General features: G+C 46.1%; 1 protein-coding gene across 6 annotated transcripts in view; it reads right to left on the bottom strand.

The window, feature by feature from the left end:
- Window positions 1–672: 672 nt before the first annotated feature.
- Window positions 673–20,000, bottom strand: part of LOC146566373 (rap1 GTPase-activating protein 2-like) — a 45,965-nt gene continuing 26,637 nt past the window's right edge. For 2 of the 6 annotated variants that reach the window (XM_085289997.1, XM_085290000.1), the window contains 23 exons: window positions 18,045–18,129; window positions 16,966–17,001; window positions 15,286–15,333; window positions 14,508–14,540; window positions 13,969–14,193; window positions 13,791–13,894; window positions 11,442–11,520; window positions 11,196–11,249; window positions 11,033–11,116; window positions 10,306–10,406; window positions 8,476–8,605; window positions 6,801–6,956; window positions 6,381–6,449; window positions 6,215–6,301; window positions 5,553–5,699; window positions 4,798–4,902; window positions 4,614–4,705; window positions 4,299–4,403; window positions 4,114–4,201; window positions 3,959–4,016; window positions 3,813–3,883; window positions 3,605–3,638; window positions 673–3,395 (listed from right to left, as the gene is read on the bottom strand). In XM_085289997.1, the coding sequence (XP_085146123.1) occupies window positions 3,627–3,638; window positions 3,813–3,883; window positions 3,959–4,016; window positions 4,114–4,201; window positions 4,299–4,403; window positions 4,614–4,705; window positions 4,798–4,902; window positions 5,553–5,699; window positions 6,215–6,301; window positions 6,381–6,449; window positions 6,801–6,956; window positions 8,476–8,605; window positions 10,306–10,406; window positions 11,033–11,116; window positions 11,196–11,249; window positions 11,442–11,520; window positions 13,791–13,894; window positions 13,969–14,193; window positions 14,508–14,540; window positions 15,286–15,333; window positions 16,966–17,001; window positions 18,045–18,129 (1,969 nt within the window). In that variant the 3' untranslated portion in view covers window positions 673–3,395; window positions 3,605–3,626. Of the gene's footprint in view, window positions 3,396–3,604; window positions 3,639–3,812; window positions 3,884–3,958; window positions 4,017–4,113; window positions 4,202–4,298; window positions 4,447–4,526; window positions 4,706–4,797; window positions 4,903–5,552; window positions 5,700–6,214; window positions 6,302–6,380; window positions 6,450–6,800; window positions 6,957–8,475; window positions 8,606–10,305; window positions 10,407–11,032; window positions 11,117–11,195; window positions 11,250–11,441; window positions 11,521–13,790; window positions 13,895–13,968; window positions 14,194–14,507; window positions 14,541–15,285; window positions 15,334–16,965; window positions 17,002–18,044; window positions 18,130–19,308 lie in introns of those variants that run through there. The other 4 variants (XM_085290001.1, XM_085289998.1, XM_085289999.1 and 1 more) reach the window with 4 other exon arrangements.

Here is a 20,000-nt window from a genome sequence, read left to right as displayed (position 1 = left end):
AGCTCAGCAGATGGCGGTGCTGAACAACAGACACGCTAACAGCGTCACAGACGATATAGTAGAACATGTAAAAAAAAATTTAATAAATGTAAACAGTCCTAAATATAACAGGGCTGAAGTGTACTGCACAATGTCTGAAAAATCTAAATAAAAAAGTACAAACTAATTAATAAACAGGTAAGCATGATAACAGAGTAAAACATTATCAGAATTACACTGAATAAAGAAATAAACACAAGGCTGTGACAGAAATAGAAACTAATGAAAACGCAGTATAAAAACATTTATTCATCTCTCAGTTAAACAATAATTTTCTCTCTTATTTATAAAGTTCCATATTTATTTGCTTTAATTGTTTTATAACAGATACTCAGACACACAAATACACAAATAAACACAGAGAAGAACAACTAACAACTAATTATTTGTTAGTTTTTTGTTCTTTCACAAAAGGACAATCAACCTTTTTCAATGCTTTGAACCAGCATCTGGCTCTGAGGCTCCAGCTGTGCATGAACACGACATGCACAGTAGTTTGTAGCTGCAGACAAAAATGACTTCTGCAGCTGAAGCGTGTCTTCAGTAAAAAAAAATACAAAAGTAAAAACCCACTGAGACGAAAAATAATCCGCTTTAATGTTGGGAGAGAATGACACGACAAAAACAACAATAAACACTGAAAGAAGCTGATTTTTATTTGTGAAATGTTCAGTTTTACAGATTCATGCTTTACATCACACACACACACACACGCACGCACGCACACACACTTTATGACATCAGAAACACATGCAGACATCTTTGTGTTCATGCTGCATCATCGTCCCTCTTTTAAAACAAACCACAGCTTTTATTTTGAAAACCTGAACTCCTGTAGCTGCGCAGCTTCCAGTGGAGTGAGTGACCTCGAGACTCGACGTAATTGGTGCGATTGTCCCTCAGAGAGGGAGCGCAAAGCTTCTTCTTCTCCCTGACCTCCAGCAGCTCCACCTCTGACTCACCTGCAGCACCGCCCACCTAAGCCCCGTCGCTCAGCCGCTGTGTGCCGCAGCAGTCTAAAAAAGGTTCAGGTGGAGCTCACGACGTGACAGTGTGCGTGGAGAACGGCAGCGTCTGTCTGAATCTGAACCCGCAGCCACGTGTTATTATTTGTTATTACAGTTTTTTCTGAATGCCTAAACACTAACTGTGATTCCTGTAGCACAATCTCTAAAACTATTCAGACTTATAGCAAAACCACTCACTGAGTTTGCAAAACTAAAAGCACAAAAACTGCTTTGCACTCAGTTTGCAATTTTGTAACACACACTTTGCAAAACTGTAGGCACAATTCACTGCACAACACTCAATTACCAAATTTCCAACACACTCCTAGCAAAAGCATACACATGTATGGCTATCATTAACACTAATTTGCCAACTGTCTGGCACACTTTCACATGTGAAAACTTTCTTAGATAATTAGTTCACTTTGCAATCAGCCTAAGCACTATAATACAGGTAAGCTGTGTGTGCGGAGTACAATGGTGGGAGCAGAAAGAGTGAGAAGTAGAGGAGGCCGAGGAAGAGGACGTGGGGGTGAAGAAGTAGGATGAAGAGGATGACAAGGACAAGGAGGAGGAAGAGGAAGACGAGGAGGAGGGAGAGGAAGATGAGGAGGGGGGAGAGGAAGATGAGGAGGGGGGAGAAGAAGGGTAGGAAGAGTAAGAAATAGAATTGCTGATGACATCAGAGCTACAATAGTGGACCATGTAATCAACCGTGGAATGACCCTGAGGGTAGCTGGCCAACGGGTCCAGCCTAACTCGAGCCGCTACACTGTAGCAAGCACCATAAGGACATCTTGAAATGAGAATCAGTGAGTACAGTCACTTCGCACAAAGATTTGTAGCACTGCCATATGCCAATGAGAAACACACCAATACCATTGATGTAAAAATACTGAAATTGTTACTTTACAGAATTGCTAGATGACCAGATGCTGGGGCAGAGGAAGCATGTTCACTGCAGACCAAGTAACCCATATAGTCATTATGGCGATTGCAAATAATCCTATACTTGGAAATAAACACTTGTGTTTGTTTTGATGTGTTTGAATAAACAGCAGTACTTGAAGTTTGGATCCCTCTATGCTTATGGATCTATGACAGAAGTATGAGCTCACACTGACATAGCCTACCTTGTGCACAGAGAAAGCAAAAGCCAGATGTGTTTTGTATTCATACCATCAGTGTGCAGTTGGCGCATTGTGTGCTTAGTAGATGATGGCTTGTGTGTACTGTTTGATACGGAAACACCATTTTTACGAAGGTGTGGAGAGTTAATCTAGCTGTGTTTGCTTTTGCAAGAGAACTACAATGTTTTGATGATTGGGTGACAGGTTTTCTTATTTGTGTGAAGAGTTTTGCAAAATTAGCCAATAGTTACAAAAAATGTGCTTAAGCAATCAGAAAAAACTGTAATAAGAATAAATCCCACAGATCGAGCAGCTCCTCCTCCCCGTTCACGCGGTGGGCGTTCGTAACAAACGTAACATTTCTAATTACGAGCTTTACCGCAGTTTTTCTGTACTTGGATCTTTATGATGTCACACAGCGTCTGTGTTGAGAAACCATCAGAGTCACAAACTTTAGGGTGATAAAGGCCTCGCGTCCACCGCAGGAGCTCTCCTCCAGGACCAGGCACCTTCGGGGGACCAGCACGCGCCGGTTGACAAAAAGACTAAACGGCACTGAGGACCAATCATCTCACAGGGAGACAGGGGGCGGGGCGTTACAGTTCTTGTGGTTGCCGCTGATACGAGTGAATCCCCAAACTTTGAGCTCCCGTGGTGTTTTTGTTTTTCTTGTTTTGGTTGAAATACTTGGAGAGAGGACGTCTCCCAGCTGGACGCGAGCACCTCAGCGGTGTTTGGGGAGAGGGGCATCAACCGCTGCCCCTCAGGGAAGCTTAGCTGCGGGTCCTGGTCCTTTGGGTGGAATCTCAGCCCCTCTCTGCAGCGCCCCCTGGTGTTTGGAGCTACTCATCATCAGTTTGTTTCCACGTAAACCAAACTGCTCATTAAAGTAAAGTTTTAAGAGCTGCTGCTGTTTCTGTGATAAATAAAGTTTCTACAGCTACATCTTACACTGAATGAAGCGCAAAACAGGAAGAGCTCTGCGTCGAGTTTGACCGTAGAACGGTTTAAAAAGGAGTTCAGTGTCCTGCGCACACATACGTTTATGTTCAGAAATGATTTTATGGTTTGTGCAGAAGATGAGAAGAAAAAAAACAGAAACAGGAGAGCTGCACTCGGGGTCCTCACAAAGACAGAAAGACAAGTATGTGTGTGTGGTGGTCCATCAGGAGACCCTCCTCCTCCTTCTGCTGTCTGTTTGAAGCTTCAGGCTTTTATTCTGGAAAGCAGCGAGAGAAAGAGGAGAACACATCACCGCCCAGAAAGTGTGAACATGAGCCAACAAAGACAGGAAGTAAAACATAGGATGCTACAGGAAGAACTAACTTTCAAAATAAAGCAGGAAGTAGACTCAGAAGCAGAACAGAGTGACAGAAGCAGCACTTTGAAAAATGGGATTGAAAAGCAGACTTCTGGGAAAGCACACACCTGTCAGCGCCGTCCTGTCAGCTCAGTGTCCCTGCTGCAGACGGAAGGAAGGTTTCACACTCAGTAATCAGATTACACAGAACATACTTGAAAAATCACACTGAACAAAAATTAAAAACAGCAGTGACGTCCTGAGAGTCGTGCAGCCCAATCAGCTGCATATCCAGGTAAACAGCGAGCGTGCTGATTGGCTGTCACACAGACTTACTGCGGCGGAGTGGCTCAGCTTGTCGAAGCGAAACTTCAGGTTGGATCTGGGCGAGTTCTTGTTTCTCAGCTCTGAGAGAGGAGAGAGCAAACGAGACGTGAGAACGGCTCCAGAACAGAAACGCTGGCGGTGAGCGGGCGTCGCACCTGTGGGGCTGCGGCACACGATGACCGGAGCTGAACTCTGACCTTCTACCGTCGCAGCCTGGACACGCACAGACACAGAGAGGACGCAGTGATGAGGGTCTGCGTTACAATGCAATAACACTGAGCTGAATGTAGCGCTGAGCGTGTTTTCTCACCAGGTGTGTGTCGTCAGCTGGGATGCTGAAGCTGCAGGTGCTGGATGTCGACCTGGAAATCTTACTGCTCTCCTTCTTCGTGTGAATCCTGCCCGTGAAAGTGAAAAAGTGATGAAGTTTTTTGTTTCGCAGTGAAAACTGAAACATCTGCTTCTTTCACTTGCTGCTGCTTCTGCTGCACACACCTGTCCCGCTGCCCCGCCTCTGGAGAGCTAGGATTGGACGGCAGCTCTGGCCTCACCTCCAGCATCGGGTTGCAGCCGTCGAAGCTCCTCTGCTCACCGAGGAGGCTGAGGAGGCGTATCAGAGACAGGAGGAGGCGGGGTTAATGTCCTGGAGGCAGGTTAAAGCTGTTAGCTCAGCAATACACAGCACACCTGTCGAGACCAGCTCTCCTGAAGGTGCACCCCCACCTGTGCAGCCGTGCTGACATGCACACTGGTGGGTTTGAACTTTACTGTCCAGGTAAACAAACTGAGAGGCACGTTGGGCAGCGTTACCTCCTCTGGCTGTGCTTCTCTGTTTGGCTGTCGACGCTCAGCAGGCGAGGAAAAAGTCCCGAGCGCCGCTTCACGGGAGACTTGACGTTACACTGCCAACGCAAAGAGTCCAGGTGTCAACGGGGGCCGCTCACAGACGAGCGGGGTTCAACCTGCTCCTTCAGTTACCTGCAGAACGACTCACCTCCACGTTCAGGTGTGCCAGACCCCCCCCACTCAAACTGGTGGGCAGTCCAACCCCGCCCCTCGACATGGTCTCCATGGAGACGCTCCTCCCTCGCATCGCCCTCTGAAATGGAAAAAGATTTGGCTTCTTCCTGCCCTTGCCTTTCAGAATAAAAGCTGTAGCTATCTCCACAGTGTGACTGTGACTCTAATACAGAAAGCAGCTGTTTGCAACTTCAACAAAACCTTATCTCTGCTTTTACTGGCTATGAAATTCATGTTTTTCCTAATAAATATTTCTTTGTTGTTGTAAAAATGATTTTCTTACTAATTAAACATAATGTTGTGGATAAAGACTGCACGGCTTTAACTTCACTATCACTGAAAGTTGGATGGAAAAATGCACAAGTTCCATAAAGTAAATAAGAAATAAATTTACTTCATAATTCATTGATGAGGGAAAATATAACATGCTCTATATAACATGTCTATTACTGTGTCAAACACATTTACGTGGACCAAAAACTGGGAAATAAAACTGTAATAGTGACAGATCACGTGCTGAGGTAAGAGTCCGGCGTCACTGACAGTAGCTCCAGTCTAAAACACGCTGCTGACACACAAACATTCACATTACAGCTTTTACTGCTTGTAAAGTGGGACTACTTTCCTCGGTGGAGGTATGTGAGTTGGATTGGTTCTGGAGCATCCCATAAAACCATCATTTCAAAGCAGGAGAAGAAGAAGACGACAGGAGGAAAGGTCAACATTCACCTTGATGGACTCCAGCAGTCCTCCGTGGGCCTGTCCGTTCTCCCCTCGGCCCTCCTCCTCCGGCCCTGACGTCAATCCCAGCATGCTCTGGGAGCGTCTCTGCAGCTCGTCGTGGAGGCTGTCCAGGAGGGCGGCGCGGGTTCGCTCCTGACGGAGACGCAAAGAATCATGAAACCCCTCATGTCCTTGCTGTGTTATTTCTCTAAAGTTCAGGAGGTGTCGCAGATCTTCTGCACAGGCGAGCAGCTTTTAGAGTGTCAGGCTTCTCTGCAACATCACTGACTTTATGTTTAATATGAATCATTTTTCTCTACTGTCACTTATAATCGAAACCAAAACAAATCACTCGAGCGTCCATCAAGTACGCTCGCAGTCTGAACAGTGCAGCGAAATGACAGACGCACTGCAGGAGTTTAGCTGCAACATAATTATTCCTTTGCTTCCTGTAGAAGCGGACGTGTTTCTCTTTATTCTGCTGGTCCTGCCTTCATGTGTTTGTAGGTTCATATAAATACAAGGAACTAACGCCCGGTAATTAAATACTTCCTGTCACATCATGAGCTCAGTACTGAAATCTGTTACTGTGATTGCATCACTGCGTCTGTCTTATTAGACACACGGTGTGGTTGTGACTCTGGGGGACGGCCTGCAGCTCTTTCTACCTCGAGTCGGGCGAAGCGGTCGCTCTTGTAGCAGGCCAGCTCTGCGTTGATGAGTTTGGTGAGAAGAAACTCTCTGAACTCTGGACCCTGAAGTACAAAACGCAGCAGACTTAACCACAGCTCTCAGATCAGCCTCACGTTCCTATGAAACGTCCGACAGCCTCACCTTTTTAAAGACAGGGGCGGGGAGGGGCGGGCCAAAGGGCGGGACGTCCTCTCGCGCTGTGACGGAAACCTGTCAGTCAGAACAGCTGTTGTAACTGGTGGAGTGAAACAGGCAGATCTGTGTCTGATCCCCACCCACGCAAACCCACCCAGCTATGAGCAATAATAGAGACGCTTCCTCTCCTCAGTAAGAGAAGGAGGAGCCTCTGGTGTGAGGCTTCATCTCCGTTGTTGTCATGTTTCAGAGGCTGATAGAGAGATCTTCAGCCACCACGAGGATTTGGGTTTGTTTCTGTGAATTCAGATTAAAGCTCGTCTTTGATTCCCAGATTAAACTGCATCTGATGCCATGAACCTCACAGACGACAGAGTCAAATCTATAAAAAACCTCCATCATGGAGAAAAGGAAGCCGGCGTGTACCTTGTAGGAGGTGGTCTCAGAGCACGGCTCCTCCGCCTGCACCACGATGAAGGCGTGGAGGAAGTTGGAGGCGATCATGTCGGGGACGAAAGGGGTGGCCTCTTCTTGAAAAACCAGCGCCACGATGTCATTTCCGATGTGCCGTTTCCTCTGCAGCTGAAGGACAGAGTGATGCTGTTACGTGCAGTCGTGACGGCTCATAAAGTTTATGAAGCACAGCAACAACTTCAAAGTGCTTCTGTCACACTGTTACAAGACAAACTGTCAGTCAGTGAACAACAGTCTGACTGAACACGCTGTGTTTGGATGCAAGCAGGTGCAAACACTGAAGCATCAACAGCTGCAGTTCCTCTGACGTCCAGCAGAGGCTCTCGCAGTGAGTCGCTCACATGTTCAAACTTTACAGCAGCAACAAACACGTTTACAGGCTGATACTAAATAAATAAATAAAACCATTTTTGGCTCTAGATCATGTCCCCTGTAGCTGCTAGCTTCACCTGTTTGTGCTGTTGGTGTAGACCAGTGTTGGTCAAGTTACTTGAAAAAAGTAATCAGTAACTAATTACTGATTACTTCCCCAAAAAAGTAATCCAGTTACTTTACTGATTACTTATTTTCAAAAGTAATTAATTACTTAGTTACTTAGTTACTTAGTTACTTTTTAAAAACACTATTTACAACCTGAAGAGGTGATAAAGCGATAGATCTTTTTAAAACTTGTTTTATTAGTTTTAATCTTTTAACTTTATGCATCAAGCAAAAATGTAATTATCTGCAACATTCTCTGACTGGAAGAAATTAGTTTAACATTTAAACCTATTTTCTGCACATTCCAGCACATAAAATAAAATATTTTGTGTGTTTACACTCAGTCTTTCAAATAGATGCAAGTAAAACACAGCAGAAAATAAATAAAGTCAAAGACTCAGCGGTCCTGTTGCTCTATTTTCACCTGTAAAGCAGGAGTGGGGCAGGCGGAGGTTTACCCTGGTGCAGGTGTGCCGCGGTCAGTGGAAGAATCCGCGAGTTTCTCTGTGAGTTTCCCATTACGTCGTAGCTACTCGGTGCTTGTTGGAGGTTTAGGGTTTTTTCACTGTAAAAAGAAGTTTTCTTCCCACGCACAGCGGACACTAATGTTTTTGTCACTTTTTATGGAATCAAACTCAAAGTAAGGTCAGTACTTCCACGCTTTAAACGCTGCACGCTCATACTCTCTCTGCACTCGATATGTGATCCATTGTTGATCTGCACACAGCTGTTGTCACGAACGGCGCACTCGCTTACGTCACTGTCATGAGACATTCTCGCAAATAAATCACGGTTTTAGTAACGCAGTAACGCAGCGTTCCTACGGGAAAGTAACGGTAATCTAATTACCGCTTTTGCAATAGTAATCCCTTACTTTACTCGTTACTTGAAAAAAGTAATCAGATTACAGTAACGCGTTACAAGTAACGCATTACTGCCCATCTCTGGTGTAGACTGAGATGCTGTGATTGTGCAGACACAGGGTCACGTGATGACGAGCATCCCTTCCTGCTGCAGGCGTCTGCTTCACACGGAGCCAGCCTGCCAAACCGTCTGCTGCTGCTGCTGAGTCGCAGCCCGTCCTCCTGTTTCACGCTGACTCATTCTGTGTTTTGTTTCTCTGTCACGCCATCTTCATGCCGCCTACCTGCTGGGCGTCTCCCTCGGTGAAGGGCAGTTTGGTGGACACGTGGAACATGATCTCCTGCTGCCGGTGGACCGTGTAGATGGACTGAGACCCCGTCTGACCGTGAGACACATCCAGACCCCCCCGAAACCTGCACAGAGGAAAAGGGCACCACTCAGTCTGCAGGTGACCTGCTCTGAGGTTAACGAAAGCTATTTAGAGTTTGGAGTAAATAAATGCGATTCAGAGTGAATCAGCCATCTGTGCTCATGGAGGAGCTGGCTTCCCTCCTGATTTATTTTGGTTTGTGTGCTGATTGTTCTTTAAGAAGCTTAATCTCTGTGTGTGATGGAGCAAAGCTGGAAACACGTAACACGCAGAATGAAACAGGCGTTTAACTGAACCTTAATCTAAACAGGTCCAGTAACAAACACTCAGGGCCAGTAAATGTTTTGTTTCACTGCAGACAAACAATGAAATGTCAACACACACTGTTTAATGTGATGTCTTTGTTGTGTGTGTAAATTGGGGGGGTCCTATTCCTCTGCGGGGCAACCTGCATATGGCCAATAAAGCATTCATTCAATTCAATTCAATTCAATTCAATTAATATTCTGAGTAATAAATAAACTTTGAGTCTCGGGCTGTCTCAGGTTATTTTTTATGGGTCACTGATTACAGACCGTTTTCATTGCTCTGTGTGTTTGATTTGTCCGTCAGTCCGTGCTGGACTAAACTGTGGCACAGCTACAAAATTTACTCCAAGAGATCCGAGAAAATCCCATGGTTGTCTAATAAGGCTGCCACGATTAGTCGACTATCAAAATCGTCGACGACTGATTTAATAGTCGACGTGTCGTTTGAAGCTTTGTAAGATCCCAAAAGACGCAGGAATAATAGCAGGATTTAAGAGTGTAATAACGGACTGAAACAGGAGATGGCAGCACTGCATGTACAAGGATGCCAGCTGCCGTTAAACCCCGAAGAAGAAGAAGAAGCTGTGTCCCAGAATTCATAGCGCAGCCCAGCTCAGTTTCCAACAATGGCGGCAGCTGGTTAGTTTTAATGTTACTCTTATTATTCTTTCTGGGTCACAAAATAAACGTTTAACATATTTTCAGGCGAGAATGTAGCTGTGTAAACCTCAAATATCTGCTCAGTTTATCAAGACACCACATATTTTCAAAAGCGCTCCGACGTTTTCGGAGACGTCTGTTACCCACTAGCTCGATAGCTAGCCGGGGGCTAGGCTAACTAGAGCCGTGAGAACACCGGACTCCCGGCAAATCGTTTTCAAACCCACCGCCGTCTTTCGCTACTCAGGTTAAACATGATATATGAGTCACTTAGATAACTTAAAATGTTATTGTTTGGCTTTTTTTAGTATTTTATTTGTTCCTGAGTAAATCGGTTTGTCTGAGATTAAAGTTTTTACACAGCTGAATAAACGTCAAGCAGACAGCTGATTATCAGAAGTGTGAGATGCTCCAGAATTTACTCCGGTGTCCTGTTATATTTTAGATAGAAGGAGTTTATTAAACTTCACCGAAACAATCTGCAAATGTCATTAACATTTAATAAACTATCATCTTGTCTTTATTTTTAGTTAGCACAGACCTTAAACACTTAAAGCTGTAAGCTAATGATAGTTATATAAGAGCAGATGCTGCTGGTGCAATAAGCTGTACGTTTTACGTCCGATGGATGATGATCTGATTAGTCGACTATCAAAATAATCGTTTGTGGCAGCCCTAGTTGCTACTAAAGGATCTGCTTTGGTATCAACTGACATGTTACTGATAGAAATAACTGATTAAACGTGATGATTTGCAGTTTTGTCTCGTCTCTCACCCTTTGAAGTCCTGCAGATCCACTGTGTCTCCCAGCAGCTGCAGGAACTCTGTGAAAGCCGGCGTTTCCTCGTTGTTCCTGAACAGCTCCTCCTCAGACACCTGAGGGACAGGTGACATGTCAGCTACGACCGATACACTCATCACAGAAGGTGAACTACTCTCAGATGTGAAGTGCTTATTAATGATGCCAAAGAACAAAAGACGGACTACACTGAGATTATTATTTTAAAAATAATGTTGGCTAATGTGTTTTTCATAGTTTGAAAACATTTGCTGAAACAGGTTTTACAGCAGACGAAGTGCTGATATAATCAGCAGGATCAATAACATCAACCAGGCCGTACCAGTGACCCAGCACTCCAAAACAAAATACTGGAACACAATACAAATTCTTTCACAAGGCAACGCTAAGAATGAGCGAACATCTTTATGAGCTTCTTGGGTTGGTCTGCAGTGTCCTCTGGAGTGCTTACAGCTTATATATATTTGGTCATACCATGTAAAATCACCCAGGACCTCTAAATCAGCTCATTTCGTCCATACGATAGTTGCAGCGTATTTAGTAAAACCCGTGGAAAACAGTAACAGCTAATGGAGTGCACTGATCACTAACATCAACAAACCTACGTGCTTCGGTTAGAAATCAGTCCACTAGTGGGAATAAAGAAGGAAGATGGAAACAAAAACACCGAGTGGACACAAAGCGTGAGCAGGTGGTGAGGTACCTGACCAAATCTCTGGTAAATGACTCCAAACTTGTAGGTGTTGTTCACCTCATGCTCATCATAGTTCACTATTAGCTGAGATGCCTGCAGACAAAGACAGACGTGCATCATCTCCTCTGACACGGAACAGAAACCCAGGTGTGCTGACGGTGTGGGAGCCTACCTTTGGGTACAGGACGGGACTGAACCGTAGACCTGCCGCTTCGTCGCACAGCAGCTTCGCAATGACAAACATCGAGGTTACAGTTAGAACGACGCTGAGCCTTCAAAAGTCTCAGCCTCTACCAAAGTGGGTGAGTTCAACCATAGAGGACATCATGGACCCACTTGGGCTCGAACTCGGTACAGCATGTAAAGCAGCTGTGATGACCGCTACACTATGGAACCAGTCTGAGATGCTGGTGCTTACCTTGGCCAGCTCTGGTACACTTGGGATGTCCGGCAGCTCTGCCAGAGATAATCTGTGGTAGACGCTTTTCACCCGAGATCTAATGAAACAGGAGAGACGCACCAGAAACCAAAACTTAACTCCAAGAATAAGTAACTAAATACTAGTTCTGTCCTCACACTGACTCATTGACAGTTTGTGACACAGACTTGTGTGAACACAGGCACTCGAAACCACAAAACACAAATATTTGCTCACAAGAAAACGTGAGGAGGAGCAGTCTGATCCACAGCTGGAATAATCTCTCAGGCTCAACTGAGTCACACCTGGACACCAGGTAGCGATAAAGGTTTGACCCACGTGTGGATCACATCTGCAGTTTTCTTTGGACCATAATCGGCCTTGACCGAGGGAGATGACTCAAGTCTTGCTCCCTCTACTCAGCCAGAGCTCCACCACATCTGGGCCAGATGTCAGGTGTATCGTAATATCTGGATAACACCTGGCCTACCGAACACCTGCCATGAGCCGACTCAAGTAGGGCGAGATATTTGTAGTAGCTTACATGAGCCATCAGTGCCAAAAGTCGAGATCCTGACATGTTTATGAGCCCCACCCTATCACCTGCCTCCTGTGTGACCTTAATGACCCAAAGAGCTTCCTTTGACTCGAGCACTTTAGATCTTAGAGAGCAGTCCTGAAGACTCAAGAGGAGAGGTGGCTGACTTTGTGAAGGGTGCATTAACAAAGAACTATTTCAACGTGAAATCTTAATTAAATTGAACTCGAGGTGGTTGGCCATCGGTCCCAGCTGCCTGCTCATACAGACTTCAGTCGGCTGCTGTTCTTCTTCGGGTAGTGTGGTCAATTTATAGAAGATCTGCTCCACACGGGATCTGACTCATCTGAGAGCAGCAGCCTCGTAGGTGGACTGAGTCAAACTCTGGTTTTAGAACCTGATTATTTTAGCTCACACTGAGCTCATTTGGGCTTTTATCAGCTCATGTTCATCATCAGAGAGCTTAAACTCAGAGGACAGAGCTGTTTGGGGTAAACACACCGGTCATGGCCGCCATGATGATCTCTGTTCCCTTTTCATTTTGTCTGTGTGAGATTATTTCCTGTTTAATTTTGAAGGTTCCTTTCATTTGTTCTTTTCCCATCCACCATGGACTCAAACATTGATTGTGACGGCTGGCTCTTGGCGAAGGCGGTCGTACTTTTCTCCTCTCCTCCTCTCCCTTATCTTCCCTGCTTAGCCTCTATGTCCTTGTCTTGTCTCGTTTGTATTACTTTCCCTGGAACAGTCTCTCACAGTCTGTCTCTAAAACCTAAAGAGAATTATGGATTTGATCAACTGGTCTCTGAATGCTATTGACACCCTTTTCTCAACGAGAAGTCTGGGCTCGGGTGAGCCTGAGTGCCCTGGAGGGACTTTCCCTGCCGGATACACGATGGACGGGTGGCAGAGGATCGTGTGCCTGGCGGGACTGTGGATCGAGGACGCTGAAGATATCTACCTATGAACCATGATAACAGGGTTCTGGCTGATCGGAGCTGGCTTGGCCCTGACTTATCGGAGAATTAAGGAAGCGGAACCAGCTGTTCAAACCCCCACAAGGCTGCCCGCTGGAATTGAAACGACGGGATGAGGTGCGGCTTCTCAACATGGGCTCACTGAGTGCAGCATGGTTAAGAGCTTGGAGACGCTTACGGCTGCTGTGAACACTCAGAATAAGACCTCTGAGAGTACATTGAATCACATCTTGGAGCAGCTCACTGCGGTCGTGAGTTCTCAGAATCGGCTCTTTGAGCACAAGACTGACAACATCACGGAGCGTAAGTTTGATAACATCATGGAGAAGCTCGCGGCTCTCCAACGGGAGATTGAGAGACCAGTGTTGGACTGTTAGAACTGCTTTGAAATTCTCATGAGCTGTTCGCACTAAAGTAAAAACCACCATCATAATGCGGCTATCCCTTCGGCGCCAGCTGTGGGCTCAAGGCTGGAGCCGAACAACAACTCCCTGATAACGACTGTGTTGAGTCTGTTCTTCCCATTCTATGCAAGGCCACCTGGGTTGGCTGGAAGACTGTTTACTTAGCCTGGCAGGGTGAAGGACACTGTCTCAGCTGAACTCTGGACACGCACACACTGATAAGCACTCATCCCTCCTCCCTTTCCAAACGCCTTCGATGCTTGTTTCCTCCTGGAGGACACGGCGGGTCTGGGCCCAGACCCATTTCACTGCAGGGCAACTTGCATGTGATGAATAAAGTTCTGATTGATTGAACATTAGAAAGAAAGCAGGGTTTCCCATCTTTTCTTTACAGTCTGTAGTCCCTTGCCATGAAAGCCTGTCATGTTACCTGATGATGACGAGGAGGTGCTCGTGCTCCTTCTCCTGCTCGTGTCTCACAGACAGCAGCAGGTTTCCCACGCTGCTCGATGAGCACGAGAAGTTTAAATGCTCCTGACAACAAAAGAGAAGGACGTCAACCAATCAGGTGACAGCAAAGGATGAAGATGGATTTAATCAAACCTCACCCTGCCCAAGAAGTGCTTCCTGTACGCCCGAGCAGCCTCGTTGATCTCCTCCAGATGGTACCCATAATCCCCTGGGGCGGTCTCTTCCTCTTGTCTTCCTTCCTCCTCCACCTCCTCCTTCCCCCTGCTGGCTGCAGAGGGAGGAGGAGCATCAGGATCCTCGATCCAGTAGCCTCCAAACTCAGGTAGGATCACCTGAGGGTACGGCCCCCCCCTCTCCAACACCTGCAACACACATTCAGACAGGTGTGAAACAAAAGCACACACCTCACCCCTCAGCAGGCTTCCTGCAGCCGGCAAATCAGAGGAAAGTGAGAGTTTGAGTCATATGGAGGCGGTCCAGTGGAGAATCTAGTCTCCCCCCCCCCAAGATTGTTAGCTGCTGTCAGTATGAACAAAATGACTATAATAAAACTTTCCTCTCCTCTTATTGGCTGACGCACCCCTGATCTGACTTCCTGTTACGCCTCCTTTTTGAAAAAAACAATTAGCAGTAATGTTCAGCTTTGTGTTTTGAGCTGTGTTAACATCGGTCTCACCTCCTCGATCCTCGGATAAGGAATGTAGTCGTCCTGAAACAGAAAGACGGAGACGTCAAACATGTGTTGGACACACGAGGAATCAAAGCTGTCCTTTCATCACTGACTGACTTTACTTATGTAAATGTGCTGTTTTTATGTTTGAAGTCATGAACATAAAAAATATCCATGAGATGGACTTACAGTGAAAAAGCTTAAACATGAACACAGATGCATGAAGTGGAATGATGCAGACATGCAGGCGACCACAGGAGGGATGACGCTGAGCAGGACGTTTATTCAAAACAATCACTGAGACACAACGAGGAGCTCACAGCCTCAGCGTTCACCGCGGTCGACCACAGCCGCCATCACTGCACCCGGCTAGCTTTTGTTTTGTGCTGCCACTCCAGGAAACAAACCCGAGTGCAGCTAAGATAAACTCGTCAGCGTGTTTGTCACATGGTCCTCCTGCGTGTAACGCAGACGTGATCATCATCACACTGTAGAACCACCACAGCTAGCTGCTAGCATTAGCACTCCGCCCTTATTCCAACATGTGAAAACCACGCTGATCACGTCCATCTTTTATATACAGTCTGTAACAATCACAGTGGTCATTTCCATCTTTTAAGTACAGTTTGTTCTCAGCTGAGTCGGGTGATGAAACTTCGATCAGGCTCTCACACCTGCTGAAGGTTGGACTTCCCCAGGTTATCTTTATGAGCATGAATGAAATGAAGCCGTAAAAGTGAGCGCGGGTGGATATGAGGACAAACAGACAGATGGACAGACGTGCCTTCTGTCTCTGAGGGATTGTCTTCATCTCTGCAGCTTCTGGCACCTGCTGCAGCAGAGACGGGGAGAGAGACGTGATGAAGACTGTTTCACCCGAACACGTGAAGCTGTAAAACAGCTCACAGAGGTTCAGTCTGATTCATTAAAATAAGAAACAGCTCGCTAATATGGGAGGAAACAGTGTGTTTACATGGAACTACTTTCAGCTGCGGATTAATGCAGATTTGGTGGATTATATGTGCACTGATGGAGGAACATTTCAGCCACTGGTGGATTTTTAGAGCTTTTGTGAGGCTAACAGGATTAATGTGAAGCTTTGATAAAGACGAGCTTTAACCACACAAACATCAGCTGAAGAGTTTTTCTGACTCTGACAAACAAATTTCACAAAATTAAAGAAAAAGTAAACAAACAAAAAAAAAAAGACAAATTTCTTTACTTCACAAAAAATATGTTAAAAATTAATTTCTGTTATTTAATAATTAGCAATGGTGTGTTAATGTTTTACATATCAGGACATAATAAAAATCTCTTTGATTATTTATTCAACCAAAACAGAACCAAAGTGAAGAAACACTGAGCTGTTGGGTAAACAGGAGCGTGATCGACTCAGAGGTTTGTAGCTCTGCAGCATTCAGGTGTGTTAACACAACGACACCTTTCACCTGAGGTCCCAACAGCTCCACCTCTATAGGCCTCAGTTAGCAGGTCAAAGGTCAAAGTTTGCAAAGCTACAGCTGATCAAAGACTTCTGGAACAAAGCGAGACCAAAGAGTTTGTTCAAAATCAAAAAACTAACACATGCAGCGGTGATGAACCAAAGTGTTCAGAGTCAGGGTGCGGACGTCTGTCCCACAGCTGGACCAAACTGGGTCATCAGCAGGTCACAGATCCACACACAGCCATGCAGCTCTCTGTGCATGCACAGCTCTCTGTGCATGCACAGCTCTCTGTGCATGCACAGAGAGCTGTGCATGGCTGAATGAAACCTCAACGAGCTGAAGCAACGCTGTGAAGGCGAGTGGCCCACAGATCCTCCACAGTGGGAGACACACAGAAACCCTCGCTGCTGAAGGATTTATTGTGTTTAATAAATAAAGAGAGTGTTACGTGTTGCTGTTGTCTAGTTCAGAATCTGCTGATTCTCCGGTTGTTTTTACTTAAACCCTGCAGCTGTTTGTCATCAGTCACCGGGTGACTTATCTGAGGAAACAAGCAGGAAAAATCCAACTTATTTCCCTGTTCAGGGCTACGATGATGATGTGCGATGAGACGTAGAGGTGCAGGTGTAACAGGAGCACATCCAGAGAGAACAAGAAGCATAAAACAGGATAAAACATATAAAAGAAAGAAAGAAGGGGAAATAACACGCTTTAGATGTGTCGCGTGTCCAGAGATATTACAAAGATCCAAAGTGACGGATGAAACGCCGCAGCGTCGTTGTGTCATGTTTGTACCTGATTTAAAGGCTGAAACCTGGTTTTGTTCTGCTGGAAGCTAAATGAATATTGCATGAAGCCTGTTGTTTGTCGGAGAAGCTGCTCCGGATAAGGAGAGAATTCATTTTGAAGAAAAGTCTTAAAAAACACGCACACACACACACACACACACACACACACACACACACACACACACACACACACACACACACACACACACACACACAGACTCACACTCTTACCTCCATCTTGTCCATCATGTCAAAGAAGTGAGCCGACTGCAGACACACAAACGGGGTCAAAGCTGTTTATTTGTGTCTGTTGGATCATTTACGCTTAAAAGTTCATTTCTGAGGATTTTTCTGGTTTATTTGAACCTGCTCAGGTTCCTGTTCAGCTCCATGTGGTCTGAATGACCTAACAGTTCATAAGTTTGTGGAAATATTGGCTCTGTACACCCCACAGTGGATCCATCCAGGTGTGACTGGCCTTCAGCTTTAATTTGAAGCATTTAATTAAAGTGTTGCATTGGCGGTTGAAGGCAGGCAGGTAAAACATCATCAGAGTGCTGAACTTGTTGCTGTTCACTGAAATTCCTCATATGACCTCCAAAGAGGGTAAAGAGATTAGCTCTTATCTGTCAGCACTCTTCCTGAGGGCTATGAGTAACACTCCCACAGATGTGTCAGATCCATGCTGATGGAAAACAGCTTCACCCGTCTGACCAGGTCAGACAGAAGGTGCAAACCTCTGGTTACACTCAGGAACATCTGCACAGGTCTGAAAGATGAAACCAGGATGAAGCTGGAGCAGACTGATGAGGAGAAAAGATCCCATCATCTGTCTGTCGAGCCTGTACGGCTGCAGAGGGCTGGTGTTCCTGGGTGAAGCGGGCTGTAGCCTCTGCTCCGTCACACAGATGGAGGCTGAGAAGCTTCTCAGGAGTTTCTCACCATAAAGAAAAGAGCTGATCTCAGGTCAGCAGCTTTTCTGTGATTAAAGTGAGGCCCACCAACCCTCCAGCACAGCAGCTCTCACTGTCATCTTTAGACCTTTCGCTGCTCATCTCCACCCACTCCACCCTGCCTGCTCTGCCTTCTCTTTGGATGGCTGACCTCATCCACCTTCACTGTGGTGGTGCACAGAGGCAACATTACAAGGACCTGCTGTTGTGGTGAGACGGTGACTCCGTCTGAACAAAAGTTGTTAAAAACATAAATAAACAAAAACAATGTTTCTGATTCCTGCAGCTCATTAAAACTGAAAGCGATGTGAAAGCAAAGTTCATGAAATGTGCAGATGAAAATAAATGGCTTGTTACCTTCATGGTGGGGGGTGCGGTGCGGGGCGGAGAGGGGGGGGCGTCAGCCACAGGAACATTGGAGATGGCGAGGAGCTCCTGTTTGCTGAAACACAGGAAGAAGCACGAGTGAGCCGACCCGGCGGCGCCGTCGTCAGAGCACGCCAGCGTCACAATAAAGTTTCTATTCAAGACAAACGGAGCTGTGATTGGTCCAGCAGCCACACCACCCAACAGGTGAGAGGAAAGGTGAGAAATGTGTTCGCTGTTAGGAAAACCTTCAAACTTCATCGCGGCGGCAGAAGGCTGAGCGGGAATTCTTTTGCTCTCATCCAAAAGGCTTCTTCAGCTCTAAAAGTCTTAAGCCATCAGTGGGAGCAGGTCACCATGTGATCACTGGTCACACGGGTCACAGTGTGGGTGGGCTTAAATCACCTGGAATGGCCTCAGGGCTTCGTTATTTATATTTATTACTTATAGTTAAAAGTCACTGATGCTCCTGTTTGGTGTCCAGCAGCCTCACCTGTGATCAGTGACCTGCTGACCTGTGGACGCTCTCTGGGGTCACCGTTGCTTTATGTAACAAAAACTGTGGTGACGGGGAGCAGTGGGTCAAAAACGCTGAAACGAGTGGCTGGCCCACAGATCAGCAGGAAAGTCCTTACAGAGGTCAAAGGTCAGAGGACCATGTTGTGTTTTTGCAGCCACAGATGGCGCCACCTGGTGATAGAACGCAAACCTCAGGGATTGTTTTTCAAAACAAGAGTGTAAACTCTTTCAGAAACTAATGTAAAATGCTTTTACTTTGAAAAGATTCTTCAGGAATTATGCCGAGCTCTGATTGGTGCCGAGGTCGATGTCTGAGGAAACGTTTTCATTTTCATTTCAGCTGCATTTATTGTTTCACTGTTTGTAAACAGAACAGACGTTTTCCATATTTCTGCACACGCAGCTGCTCGTCTACACAGCCAATCATCACAGCCGTCACCTGTGACTGTGCCGCGCTTATAGGGCGGAGCCTCTGCACAGGTGATCACAGCACAGGTGCGTCATCTATGATGTGACGCGTTACACAAAACACATCTGGACACACTAACATCAACACCCTGGACATGGACACACACACATGCACACACACACACACACAGTCACACACTGTGTGTGTGTGTGTGTGTCTGTGTGTGTGTGTGTGCGTGTGTCTGTGTGTGTGTGTGTGTGTGTGTGTGTGTGTGTCTGTGTGTGTGTGTGTGTGTGTGTCTGTGTGTGTGCTGTACTTCATCATTACCATCATCTGTCACAGAGCAGGAGTGTTGAGTGCAAACACAGAGCAGCCTCCACGCTGTATTCAGCTGCACCACCCGACCAGGACACCATCAGTTTTCTTCACCTTCAGGCAACGCTGCTTATCTGCTCGCCGTGGTTGCCATGGTTGCATCAGGTGCCCCCATGAAGACCAGTTTGACTTGGTTTAAGCTTTTTGGGGCGCTGCCATCATAGTGCATGCTGGGATTGTTGATCTAAACACAGAGCCTGATGACTCGTCATGTGACGGCATGTGAATCTCGCTGAGTCACCTTCAATCATCTGGACGCTCCGATGACTCATATGAGTTTAAATACCGCCGAGCTCGACTTGAATGTTGATCTGCTCTAATACTCAGGCTCGCAGTACTACTGGGAGATCAATAACCACTAACTGAGACCTTTGACTTAAACAACAGCTCAGGTTTAAATGCTGATACACAAACAGCTGCAGTTCCTCTAACGTCCAGCAGAGGCTCCGGCAGCCCCGTCGTTTGCAGCCTGACATACAAACTGGTTCCTGCAGATCGTTTCCACCTTCCACCTGTTTAAATCGTATTAGGACATAAAGTTTGCATGATTAGGGGCGTGGCCTCTCTGCCTGGCAGGTGGACGGTGACACAGGTGGCTATAGTTGCTTGCTGTTTGCTAGCTTCACCTGACCTGGATCTCTGGG

Source organism: Mchenga conophoros, linkage group LG10 (assembly GCF_057382185.1).
Source record: "Mchenga conophoros isolate Kocher_MC1m ecotype Shallow Benthic linkage group LG10, M_conophoros_male_GT1.1, whole genome shotgun sequence".
Lineage (NCBI taxonomy): Eukaryota > Metazoa > Chordata > Actinopteri > Cichliformes > Cichlidae > Mchenga > Mchenga conophoros.
The sequence above is the reverse complement of the archived record's forward strand: the minus strand, read 5'-3'. Positions and strand labels throughout refer to the sequence as shown.